Consider the following 12,486-nt stretch of genomic DNA (forward strand, 5'->3'; position numbering starts at 1 on the left):
CCCAGACGTGTATATTTTGTACTGAGCGCTGTCCGGAATTGTACATTTATTTTTTAAGAAAAAGGAGGAAAAAAAGGAAAAAAAAAAACAAACAACAACAAAACCCCAACAAAACAGGGCACGGGGGTGGGGAGCCCCAATAAACGTCTGTCCCGGCGCCCGACTCTGATGTCATGCGAGGGACTGAATTCGTGCTGGGGAGTGACGTCACAGCATATTACCGGATGACGTCACAGTTCCGGAACTGACAAGCTGACTCGACCTTCCTAAGATGGGGGCGGCGCGGGAGCTCGCGATGACCTTACCAATATGGCGGCGTCCAGCATCGCCCACTGACCTTCTGAACATGGCAGCCGCCAGGGGTCCGTGTGCCCTTCTCAATATGGCGGAGCTGGCGACGTAGCCGCGCTCAGTCGCCGTATCTCGGTCCTGCAGCGGCCGCTTGGCAGGGAGAGGGAAATCCCTTCTCGGTGGCGCCGCTCTCCCTCCGGTCACTGGCACGCGGCGGCACCGGACGCTCCAGCTGCAGCCTTGACCTTCCCAAGATGGCGGCCCCTCCGCACAAGGCCTCCCGACCTCCCCATCATGGCGCCGAGGCCCCCGCCGTGCCCTGCCCACATCCTGTTGTGTCGCGCAGGCGCAGAGCGGCCTTGGCCGCCATTTCGTTCGGCGGTGCCGGGGCCGGGTACGGGAGCGGCGGGAGGAGCCGCGGGTGAGCGGGGAGGGCCCGGGGGGAGCGGGGGGCCAGGCCGGGGCTCAGCGGGCCGCGGGGAGCCGGAGCTGCGGGACGCGGGGCCGCTGTGAGGGGTGTGGTGGCTCGCGGTGGGCGTGTGGGGCCTGTGCGGAGCCCGGGCCCGGCGAGGCCTCCGCGGGGTCCGGGTGGTGTCCGGGCCGGCTGAGGGGTCCCCAGGGCCGGCTGAGGGGTCCCCAGACCGGCTGTGGAGTGTTAGGAACCGGCGAGACTGCGGGACTGGAGCTGCCACACAGATCCCCTGTTCCGCTCCACCCTGACCCCTGTGACCCCTGTGGGACCCCCAGACTGACCCCCTGGGTCACCTCAGGAGCCCCTCGCCAGGACCCCCCGACCCCACCCTGGGGCTGCCCAGAACCGATGGGGCCGAGGGCTGAGATCTCAATCGTGGACCCCTTCACGTTGCCCCCTCCCTGGGTGTCCTTTGGGACCCCCACACTGACGCCCTGGACTCATCCAGTCTTACCCCTGGGTCACCTCAGGGACCCCTCCTCAGGACCCCCATGAACCCTCGCTATGACACCTGGGATGCCCAAAACAGATGCCCCTGACCCCTTCACCTTAACCCCTGGGTCACCTCAGGGACCCCTCCCCAGGACCCCCCTGTATCCCCCTCTCAGATTGCCCGGGACCTCCACTGTGACCCCCTCTGGGACCCTCACACTGACCCCCTGGACCTCCACCCTTGAGGTGTCTGGGACCCCCGCTATGACCCCTGGGACCCCCACGCTGACCCCCTTGGCCCTTCCGCCCTTCCCTGGACCCCCACCCTGGGGGTGCCCAGAACCAGCAGGACCAGGGGCTTTGGACCTCCGTCTTGGGACCCCCACACTGACCCCTGGAATTACCCTGAGACCCCCACTATAACCCCCTGGGCTCCTCCACCCTTCCCTGGACCCCCACCCTGAGTTTGGGCTGGGGCCTTTCTAGAGAGGGGGGTACAGCAGAAGGATGGGGAGGGGTCTGTGGCCCGTGGTGGCCCAGGGATGACCGTGGGCACAGAGTGTCATGGAATCGTGGAATCGTTTGGGTTGGAAGGGACCTTAAATGCCATCCAGTGCCACACCCTGCCATGGGCAGGGACACCTTCTGCTATCCCAGGTTGCTCCAACCTGGCCTTGGACATTTCCAGGGATGGGGCAGCCACAGGGAAACACATCCACGACTCCCTGCTCCCGGTCCAACGGCCTTCCTGCCCACGATGCCGAAGGCAGTGTGGGCAGGAAGGCCGGTGGACCGGGAGCACGCGCCCACTGTGGGATCACATTCCATCGGGATAACCCCGTTGGGATCACACTCTGCCAGTCAGCGGTTCCTGCCTGGCCCCATCATGTCCCACCTCTCCCTTCCCGGCTTCCTTTCCCTTCCCGGGAAAGGGGAGAGGCAGGGAAGGCTGTGGGCCTGGCGGGACGGGCTTTTCCTGCTTTTCCCTTTGGTGCAGCCGAGTTTCAGGACGTGATTCCCTTGCTCCTGATTAAAGGTTTCCTCTGGCAAGTGACCTGAGATGAGCTCGGAGGAAGGGACGAGCCTGACTTGAGGGTTCTGTGGCTGGGAATGGGAAAGCCTGGGATGGGGCTGTGGAAGCTGGGGATGGGGTAACTGAGGGTGTGGAAGCTTGGAAAGGAGAAACTGAGGCTGTGGAAGCTGGGAATGGGCAGTCAGAGACTGTGGAAGTTATGGACAGGGAAACAGGCTGGAAACTGGGAATGGAGAAACTGAGGGTCTGGAAGCTTGGGAAAGGGAAACGGGCTGGAAGCTGGGAATGAGGAAACAGACTGTGGAAGTTGTGGGAAACAGGCTGGAAGCTGGGAATGGAGAAACTGAGGCTCTGGAAGCTTGGGAAAGGCAAACAGGCTGGAAGGTGGGAATGGGGAAACTGAGGCTGTGGAAGCGGAGGCTGTGGAAGCTGTGGATGGGGAAACTGAGGCTGTGGAACCCACCCCTGAGGAATGAGAAACTCCAGAGTTGGGGGTTTTGGTAAAAACGCCTCGTCAGAGCCCGCGCGGGTCGTTAATAATTCACAGGGAGCGTCTGGATCCCGCGGGGCCGGAGCGTGTCCGTCTGTCTGCAGGCAGGGATGCGCCGCCTCGGCGGGATGCTCCAAATGGAGCTGGCAGCTCGCGCTCGGGAAGCATGCTGATAGGATTTTAAAAGCCTGAGTGACCTTAAATCCTGCGATGGCTGTCGCTCAGGATAAATTATTTATGTGGCATCTTCAGCTCCGCGGGAGCGGGGCAGGAATGTCGGGCTGCGGGGACAGGCTCGGAATTTGGGAGGGGGTAGCGAGGAGCTGCGGGTTTGGATGGGAAGAGGGGGAAGATAAAGGCGCGGGGGCGGGCGTTGGAGAGGTCCAGCCTTGGAAGTCGTTCCCAAACCGGTGCGGCCGCATTTCTGCACCGACATCAGAGGCTGGAAATTCCTCTTGATCTGCAGTTCAAAGCCTCCCTGAGGATGAGGCGCTGCAGCTCGGGCTTGCAAATGAGAAATACAAATCCGCCCCGGAGCCCAAATCCCCCTGAAAAGCGAGGAAATAGGCGGCTGAAGGTCACTGCTGCCTGTCCTGCCCCAGCAGCAATCCCCCGGGATGAGCTGGATCGGGGCTGCTGCTGGGGAGGGCGTTTTAAATCCCTCCACGGCAAATGGGGACTTGAAAAACACCTGGAAAACGTGGTGTGTCACCCTGGCCGGGCTGGATCTGCCTAATCCAGCTGTTTTAGGGGACAAGGGGCAGCTGAATGACAAATTCTTGGGATTTAATGATGTTTTGATTCCAGAGGTGACAGGGAGGTGCTGATCCAAAATGCTGCCGAGGGGTCTGTGGCTGTGGTGGGCTCAGCTCTGGAAGCAGCTTTCCTCAGGGTCACCTCAATCTCCTGATCTCTCTCTCCTCCCAGGGGACAGCTTTTCACACCTTGTTTTCCTCACACTTTGCTCAGAGCTCTCCTGGGGTTTGGTTTGGATTGGAAAAGCAAAGGCACTGTGCAAACCTGCCCCTCCTGCCTCAGCCCAGCTTTGATCTGCGGGTGTCTCTGGATTCAGCTCTTCCCAACCACTTTCCCTGTGAGCAGTGGGAGCTCTCGCAGGCTCCGATGTGTCTTGGTGTGAAAGGATCCTGGTAAGGAAGAACAAAGGAGAAGTTGGAGCGTTGTTTCACAGGGATGGCTTCTGCCAGGCAGGAAGGGGTGCTGAGCAGTGCTGGGAGGAGAACTCCCCCCTTTTCTCTTTTCCTGGAGGATTTAGCTTGTGTCTCCCTAATCTGTATCAGCTGGGTCTGTCTTCTTGCACATGAAAGGTCCAGGCTGTATTTCAAAGGCAGCCTTCCCACCCGGAGCTCTCAGCTTTTCCCAGCCATGTGCCGAGTTCGGGGCCTCTCGATTTTGGTTTTTCAAAGTGACCTTTGCTGTTAATCCCCAGCCCTAACGGGGCCGTGTGCTCAAACGGAATGACCTGTTTCTCGGGAATTCAGCTCCAGTTTATCCTCAAGCTGCTTTAACTTAAACTCTTCCCTCCCCTCCTCTTGCTCTTCTAGGTCAGAGCCTGGATCTGAGCGCAGGTTTCGCTGTGAGGGCACCCTAAAAATGGGGAGATGGTGACTCGTGGTCTGTTTGGAGAAATACCCCCCTCGTCCTACAAGTCCCGTGGGATTGCCGCTGTGGGATTGTCCTTGTGGGATTGTTTGGAGCCGCTCCACTTGTCACAGGGTGTCTGGGGGTCAGCAGGGCACACGGGGGAACCTTGTGACCAACCGCTGTCTGTCTGTCTGTGGGATGGTGTGTCCCTGTCACAGCGGCTCCCGTGACCCCAAGTGTCACCGAGGGAAGTGTCACCCTGGGAGTAACCAGCTGGAGCAGGGACGTGATGTGTGACGTTCCCGTGGGTTGGGAGCGGAGGTGACGGCCCTGGCACAGCTCCTGTGCTGGCTCAGGGCTGTGACACACGAGCCCGACTCAGGAGTCTCATTACCTGGCGCTGAATCCGTGCTAATTCCCTCCGGCAGCTGATCCGGCACTGCTGGGGCTCTGCCCCGGAGCAGCTCGTGCCGTCCCGGCCCCACTGCGGGCTGGGAAGGAGCACAGGGAAAAGCATTCCTGTTCCAACTCGTCCCAGACAAGCACATTCGGAGCCGTCTGTGATCCTGCTCCGGTGGGAAAGGCACAGGCTGGATGTGTTTGCCGGGCGTCATTCCTGATTCTGGAGCGTCCGGAGGGACTGGGGGATGTTGGCTCTTGGGTGTGAGGCCTCGAGCTGGGACTTGACAGTGGAGGGCACTTCCACCAGGAAAACTGGGAGCCTCAGGTGACTCGGAAAATGCAGGAGATAGAGGGAGGAAGGCCTTCCCGACAAGGCTGTAGCTGAGGAATTCTCGCTGGGTAGAAGGGCTGATTTTAATTAAAAGGCAGTTTATGGATTTATTTATTTCCCTGAACCTCGGAGCTGGTGGTTTCCCGAGGGCAGGGGAGCCACTGGCATCACAGCTGTGCCGCTGCTCCGTGCTTCCCGTTCTCACATCTCAGGAGTGTCTGACAGGTGAGGATGGACCTGTGTCCCATGGGATCAGTAAACTGTAGTTTATCCAGCAGGATATGAGTCCGACGAGGGATCTGGTTGTTAATACCTGGTGCAAACCTGGCTCACAAAGGAACTTTCAGGGGGACAGGGGCTGTTCCTATGCCCTCTGTCACTGCCCTCAGGGTCAGAAATGGGTGTGAAACTGCCCTGTCCTTGCCTCCTGTTGGCATTATGGTCCCTGTTAGTGACTGTGGAATAGGTTTTCCTGAGGGAAGGATGTCTGTGGCCCAGAGAGGGACATTTGTCCCCTGCCTCTGGGTCTGCCCCGAGCACCTGGGACTCTGCATGTGGGGCCTCCAGTCACCACATTCCTATTCCCTGAGCGGTGCTGCAGGACAGCCCTACCTGAGCACTGTTGTCAGCAGCACGAGTCTGCCAGGGAACTGTGACTTCCCGGTGATTCAGGCTCCTCTTCCTGTCCCCCCCTCCCTCTGTGCTCCGTCTCTGGTGCCAAACGGAGCTGCCAGGCCCCAGGAGCTGTTCCAGGGGAGCCGCGGTGCTGGACAGGTTCGTTTTGGGCTCGTGATGAGATGGGTTGAAATGTCATCAGATCCATGCTGGGAAAGCTGTTTTCCCTGACTGCTTGGAGAGCTTTGGTGGGGGCTTTGGAGCTGTGGGGTACAGAGAGCCTTCAGTGTTGGGGGGTTATTGATGCTGTGGTTGGGAGCCACAGGACAGCCCCGCACTGCTCCGGCTGCTCCAGAGACGGAGCCGTCTGGCAGATTTACCCTGGCTGTGGCCAGAGAGGCCCCGGGGCTGTGTGCCAGGGCTGGCTGTGCCTCCTGCAGGCTCCTGTCACATTCCCACGTGAGCATTCTCTGGCTGCAGCTGGAGGAGCTGGATGGATGGTGCTGGAGCAGCTTGGCTGGGTTTTCTCTGCTGAGCGAGGTGCTCGTGTGAGACACATCCTGGGTGTCATCTCCAGGCACTCCGGGGGCCCTGGGGATTTGGGGTGGGGATGTGCTGTCCCAATTCTGGGACCTGCTGCTCCAGGGTGTTGGGAGGACGTGGGAGCTCAGATCCAGCTGCTGCTCCACAGAAGCTCCAGCTCAGCACCAGCACAGCGCCCCGGGGCCATGTTTCTCCGCAGGCTTTCCCCTCCATTCCCTGACCGCTTCCTCCCTTCCTGCAGGCATGAGTGCCCAGGCCTGCCCCCAGCACTGAGCAACCGGAGCCGCCGGGAGCCAGGCCAGGATGCCGATCCCTCCTCCCCCGCCGCCGCCCCCCGGCCCCCCGCCGCCCCCCACCCTCGGTCAGGTAGGGGTCACCTTGTGACAGGTGGGGAAGTGGCCTGTCCCCTCATGGGGCCACTTGCCAGAGGAATTGGCCCTGGAGAAGGCTGGCTGTGGGTGCCTCGGGAGGTGGGAATGTGGAGCGGGGCTGTGCCTGTGCTGTGGGTCGGGGTGTCCGGGGCAGGTGCTGAGCTGCTGCTCGTCCCCAGGCGAACACGGAGCCGCCCAAGCTGAGCCGGGAGGAGCAGCGGGGCCGCGGGGCCCTCCTGCAGGACATCTGTAAAGGGACCAAGCTCAGGAAAGTGACCCAAATCAACGACCGGAGCGCGCCCATCCTCGAGAGTGAGTCCCCGGGGGGCTCCCGGGCCGGCTGCTGCTGTGCCCAGCAGGGCTCTCACCCATCTGGTTCCCAGCAGCTCCTCATTGGAGGAGCGGATAATTCCAGGCTTAACCTCTCTGCCTCCCTCCTTCCAGAGCCCAAGGGCAGTGGCGGTGGCAACTACAGCTCTGGCTCAGCCGCCATCCAGCCCAAGGGTGGCCTATTCCAAGGTGGCGTTCCCAAGCTCAGACCCGTGGGAGCCAAGGACAGCTCAGGTAACAGCCACGTGCCCGTGGTCTGTGTGGGGTTCCTGGGAGGGCCTGGAGCAGGAGGGGGTCGAGGATCTTGCCGTGCTTCCCTGGGGGTTTTAGCTGGTCAGAGGCAGGACCCCAGGTCACACCCCCTGTGTGGCACAGGCTGGCTGTGCCCTCCCCATGCCACAGTGTCCCACACATGGACCTCTCGTAGCGCGCAGGAGCCGTGTGTGTTGCTGAATGTTTCTCTCTGGTGTTCTGTGTGGTGATCAAAGAGTAGAGTGGTGAGAGAGGAGCCGTGTGTGTGGCTGTGCTCGCTGCCAGCTCCCTGCCTGTGCCAGACATCTGTGTGGCCTGGCCCTCCTCGGCCGCAGCTCTGCGCAGGGACAAGGCACGGAGCCACTCCTGTGCCATTCCTGAACCCTCACTGTGCTCTCCTTCCCCACAAACAGCTCCCCCAAACAGACCCTGTGAGCCCCCTCACTGTGCTCTCCTTCCCCACAGACAGCTCCACCAAACAGACCCTGCAAGTGCCCGGCTCCCGTGCAGCTGCCCCCAGGCCCCCGGTGCCGGCCAGCAACAACCGCCCTCAGGACGATGCCGACAGCAGCCGGGGGTCCCCGCCGGAGCTGCCGCGCACGCAGAGACCCTCCCTGCCCGACCTGTCCCGGCCCGGCACCGCGGGCAGCACCGGCATGAAGCACAGCTCCTCGGCCCCGCCGCCCCCGCCACCGGGACGCCGCGCCGCCGCCCCCCCGGCCCCCCCTCCGGCGCACGCCAAGGCCTCGCCCTACAACCGGGAGAAGCCACTGCCGCCCACCCCGGGACAGCGCCCACCCGGCAGCAGGGACGGACCCCCCGCCCCGCCGCCCATCAAGCCCCCTCCCTCCCCAGTCAGCCTCCGGACGGGGTCGGGGGCTCAGGGCCAGTCTCTTGCCCCCCCGCCGCCCCCTTACCGGCAACCGCCCGGTGTCCCCAACGGCCCCTCCAGCCCCGGCAGCGAGTCGGCCCCGGAGCTGCCGCAGAGACACAACTCCTTGCACAGGAAGGCGCCGGGCCCGTTGCGGGGTCTGGCCCCCCCGCCGCCCACTGCTGCCTCCCCATCCCTGCAGAGCAGCCGCCCCCCCCCGCCGGCCAGAGACCCCCCGAGCCGCGGAGCAGGTAAGAGCTGTTTGCTCCATGGTGCCCGGGGTGGGCTGTGGGGGTCTCTCAGTGGTTGGGGGCTTGTGAGAGGTGAGTGGGAAGAGTCAGCTCTGAGGCACAGTGAGGTTCCTCAGAAAGGTTGATTAAACATTGGAAGCGACTGCCCAGGGAGGTGGAGTCACCATCCCTGAAGGTGTTCAGGGAGTCGTGGCACTCAGTGCCCTGGTCTGGTTGACAAGGTGGGGATTGATCACAGGTTGGACTCAATGATCTTGGAGGTGTTTTCCAGCCTAAGTGAGTCTGATTCTGCTCATGGTGTAGGGGCTGAGCAGGGCAGTGGCTGCAGTGTCATGTTTAACACATGTCCTTGGTCATGTCCCATGCCCATCCAGCTCCTCCCAGCCTGATGGTGGTGGTGGGTTTTGTCTGGGCAGCTCCTGCCCGCGAGGTCCGTGTGCTTTCCTGGGGTGGGAGGTGAGAACATGGCAGAGCCAGAGCTGCAGTCTGTCTCTGCTCCCCTGAGCTTCCGAAATGTCGCTGGGGGGATGACAAAAAGCTGTGGCAGAGCAGGGAGAAGCCTTTCCTGTGGTGGTGCAGCCCTCGAGAGCGTGTCCCCGTGGCCGGGGCTGGCGCTGGCTGTGCCCTGGTGCCCCCCCCTGCGCTCCTGGGCTCCGTGTCCAGACCGCAGCTCCCGCCTGGGCCCTGGCCAAGCCACTCTGTCCTCCCAGCCCTGCCAGAATCCCTCCTTGGAGCTACGGCTGGGGAGCTGCGCTGTCAGCCCGGCTGTAATTAGGCTAATGAGGAGCACGAACTGCCACCGAGCCTCCGCGGGAGGCTGGGCAGGAGCGAGAGGTGGGTCAGAGGGGCCGGGGGTCCTGTCACCGCCTCGGTGGCACTGCAGACGTGGCCTCCAGCCCTGGCAGGCAGCGTCTTGGCTCCACAGGGAGCTGCTGCCCTCAGACTCTGGGATGTGCTGGCTCATAGCTGCTCCTTGGATCCCCTCCGTGGAGGGATGTGTGCCCAGCATGGGCTGGGAGTGTGCAGGGCCAGAGCAGCCCCCCATGGTGGGTGGTGAGCTGGGGGGGCACCGGGCTGGTCGGTCTCTGCCCTGCAGCTGCTGGAGGAATGAGGAATGCAGATGTCAGGAGCGAGCAGGAAATCTCTGGGCACGCGTAGGAGCATCCCTGGGCCGCGGTCTGGCCCAGCCGCCGGCCTGGAATGCTCCAGGGGATGTCCTTGGGTTTGCCCCAGGAATGCCGCATTTGCTGACCCCGCTCTCCCTGCAGCGCCCCCGCCCCCCCCGCCGATGCTGCGGAACGGGGGGCGTGATGCCCCCCCGCCCCCGCCCCCCTACAGACTGCACGGCCCCGCCGAGCCCCCCAGCCGGGGGAAGCCCCCGCCGCCGCCCACCAGGACCCCGGCCGGGCCACCGCCGCCGCCACCGCCCGTGCGGAACGGGCACCGCGACTCCATCTCCACCGTCAGAGCATTCCTGGGTGAGTGGGACCCCCGCATGGATCCCCCTCGGAGCAGAGCCCTGTGGCTTTGGCCGGGCTCCCCTAGAGTCCCCCTCCCTCACCTGCCTCTTCTGCCCCTTTTCCACAGATGACTTTGAATCCAAATACTCCTTTCATCCCGTTGAAGACTTCCCAGCCCCAGAGGAATATAAGTACTTCCAGAGAATCTACCCCAGCAAAACAAACAGAGGTGAGGAGGAGGGGGGGGTGCATGTGAGGAGGAGGAGGGGGTGTCCTGCAGTACCTGTCCCCTCCTGTGCCCTTGGGGTCATGTTTGTCCCCGTGCAGGGTGAATGGTGCAGTGGCCTCGCCCCAGGCCCTGCCCATGTTCCTGGGAGTGCCAAGCCCCTTTCCTGGGGGTGCTGAGCTCTGAGGGCAGCTCGCTGTGCTTCAGGGGAAGGGGGGGCTGGGAATTTGGGCTGTGCAGATGTCCCATCCCACCTACTGGGAAATGCCGCAGGGCTCGTTCCTGCTTTCATTGGTGCCAGAGGGGGATCCTGAAGGACCCTGCGGCCGGAGCTGGGGCTGGACAGGGGCCGGAGAGCGCAGCCCCTCTGTGTATCCTGGGATTGGCCCTGAGCGCCGGCGCTCGGACCCGGCAGAGCTCAAAGTGCCCTTGGTGCCGCGCGTCAGCGCTGCGGATCCCGGCGGAGACTCCGGGGAGAATGGGATGCTCGTTTATTTTTAGAGCCATGAATGTTTAATGCGGGTTTGAAAAGCCCCGAGCTCGGTGCGGCTGCTGCCAGGCGCAAATCCCAGGCTCCAGATCTCCGCGGGGAGGTCGGGGAGGGAGGGGGGGCCAGCAGCTGGCGCGGGGGTGTGGAGGAGGGAAAGCAGACGTGCCGGATCCGGCTCTGCGGAGCTCCCGCTTCCATCCTCCTTCCTTGTCTTGCAGCTACACGTGGGGCTCCCCCTCTGCCCCCCATCCCCAGGTGAAACCGGGCTGTGCAGGTGGATTGTTCCGGAGCAGACACACGGACCTCCTTCCCCTCCCTCAGCCGGCCCCCCCAGCTCCCAGCCCCCCGGATCCTGCATGGCACACTCCCGGCCTCTCTGCCTTCCCCAGGACCAGCGGATCTGCCCGGCCCAGCGCCCTCCATCAGCCTCCCCCTCATCTATGCACCCCTCGGGACTCATGGCAAGCCTGGATTGGTCCATCCCTTGTTCCTCCTCATGGATCCCGGGCCAGGATCAGCCTGGGAGCTGGGCACAGGACTCTGGGCTGAGCCGTGTGCCGGCTGTGGGGATCAGGGGGGCTGGTGGAGAGGGGCTGCGGATGGACATGCCGTGAGACCCCCAGAGCGAGGGGGAGCAGGGCCAGGCTGGGGGAGCCTCGTTATCCCTGGAGAGCCTCATTATCCCGGTGGAACCTCATTATCCTGGGAGAGCCTTGTTATCCCAGCACAGCCCATTGCTTTTTTGCACAGGAGCCAGTAGGGGAGGGGGGTGAGTGGGACCATCCAGGGAGACCCCAACAGCGCTGGGTGAGGGGGAACCCCATCCCTGTCCCCTCTAAAACCGGCACTTCCCCCCCGGGCTGGGATGGGGGGCGTGGGGTCCTCTCGGCTTTCACTGCTGAACCCCCGAACTCAAGCATTTTAACAAGAAAACACTAATTATCTGGGGAGGAACCGGGGGGGGGCCGTTTGTGCTGGTTCTGACACGTCAGGGGGCACATGGGGGGGGCCCTGGGGGAGCCAGTGACGTTTTGCCTTATACACTCCCTGTCCGACGGGTGGTCCCGGCCGGACTCTCCGTGTTCCCGCGGGGGGGTCACACTAACGTAGTTACTGATCTCTTTGTACCTGTCAAGCGCCGTAGGAGGAAGGTGGCGGGGGCTGCAGGGAGGCTGCACCTCCCCCAGAATGGTTTGGGGTTGATTTGGGTGTTGTTTTTTTTTTTCTATGACGATGGACCTTTCCCTGTTGGGGTTGGAGAAATGCGGGTGAAGGGTGAGGGGTGTTTGGGGGGGGTTTCTGGAGGATGACCCCCCTCAGCATTGCCCTTTGGGTTAAATAAAGGGTCAACACGGTTCTGCCCCTCCTGGAGCGAGGGACCCTCCTAAGAGGGAACAGAGGGAATTGGAGGAGCTGGAAATTGCATTTAAATAAAAGTAATAAAGTGATAAATGATGTCAAGGGCACTGCCTGGGGGGAGGGTGCTGGAGAAGGGGGGGTACTCAGGGACCCCTCTTGTCTCTTGTGGGGGTGATGGCCCCAGGGGCTGCGGGTAGGGCATTCTGTCTGCAGCCAGGCTGGTACTGGGAGTGCTGGGAGGCAGGGTGGAGGGTACTGGTGGCAGTGGGACCACTGGGAAGACAGTACCGTGGGCTCTGGGAGCATGGGGAGGCGGGATTGCATGGTCTGGGAGCATGGCGAGGTGGGATTGGACGGGTGCGGGAACTGGGAGCACAGGAAAGCGGGAAGGGGAGATACTGGGAGTGCTGGGAGGCAAGGTGGAGAGTGCTGGGAGAAGGGAGGGGCAGGACTGGGTGGCAGTAGGAAGGCAGTAGGAAGGCAGGATGAGGGATACTGGTGGCAATGGGAAGGCAGGATGGGGGATGCAGGCACTGGGAGCACGCGGGGGCGGGCTGGGGGTTACTGAGAGCGCCGGTCCCGTCCGGACTACAGCTCCCAGCATGCTCCGCGCGCCTTCCGCCATGTCTCGGGCGCGCTCGCTGATTGGCTGCTCTGTTGCGATC

General features: G+C 62.9%; 1 protein-coding gene across 1 annotated transcript; it reads left to right on the forward strand.

Moving 5' to 3' along the window:
* Positions 1 to 642: 642 nt before the first annotated feature.
* WIPF2 (WAS/WASL interacting protein family member 2) lies at positions 643 to 11,914 on the forward strand. The gene is made up of 8 exons (XM_017834213.1): positions 643 to 712; positions 6,453 to 6,577; positions 6,762 to 6,894; positions 7,027 to 7,146; positions 7,630 to 8,286; positions 9,555 to 9,764; positions 9,874 to 9,975; positions 10,681 to 11,914. The coding sequence occupies exons 2-8, from the start codon at positions 6,515 to 6,517 to the stop codon at positions 10,719 to 10,721; spliced, it is 1,326 nt and encodes a 441-aa protein (XP_017689702.1). The 5' UTR covers positions 643 to 712; positions 6,453 to 6,514; the 3' UTR covers positions 10,722 to 11,914.
* The last annotated feature ends 572 nt before the right edge of the window (positions 11,915 to 12,486 follow it).

Source organism: Lepidothrix coronata, unplaced genomic scaffold (genome assembly GCF_001604755.1).
Source record: "Lepidothrix coronata isolate B3197 unplaced genomic scaffold, Lepidothrix_coronata-1.0 Scaffold229, whole genome shotgun sequence".
Classification (NCBI taxonomy): domain Eukaryota; kingdom Metazoa; phylum Chordata; class Aves; order Passeriformes; family Pipridae; genus Lepidothrix; species Lepidothrix coronata.

Excerpts from the sequence above, each read along its gene's own strand:
- WIPF2 (XM_017834213.1), top strand. The coding sequence starts at position 6,515 with ATGCCGATCCCTCCTCCCCCGCCGCCGCCCCCCGGCCCCCCGCCGCCC. Across the intron at positions 7,147-7,629 it reads GGGAGCCAAGGACAGCTCAG|ACAGCTCCACCAAACAGACC; the intron begins GTAACAGCCACG and ends CCTTCCCCACAG. Across the intron at positions 9,765-9,873 it reads CACCGTCAGAGCATTCCTGG|ATGACTTTGAATCCAAATAC; the intron begins GTGAGTGGGACC and ends CCTTTTCCACAG.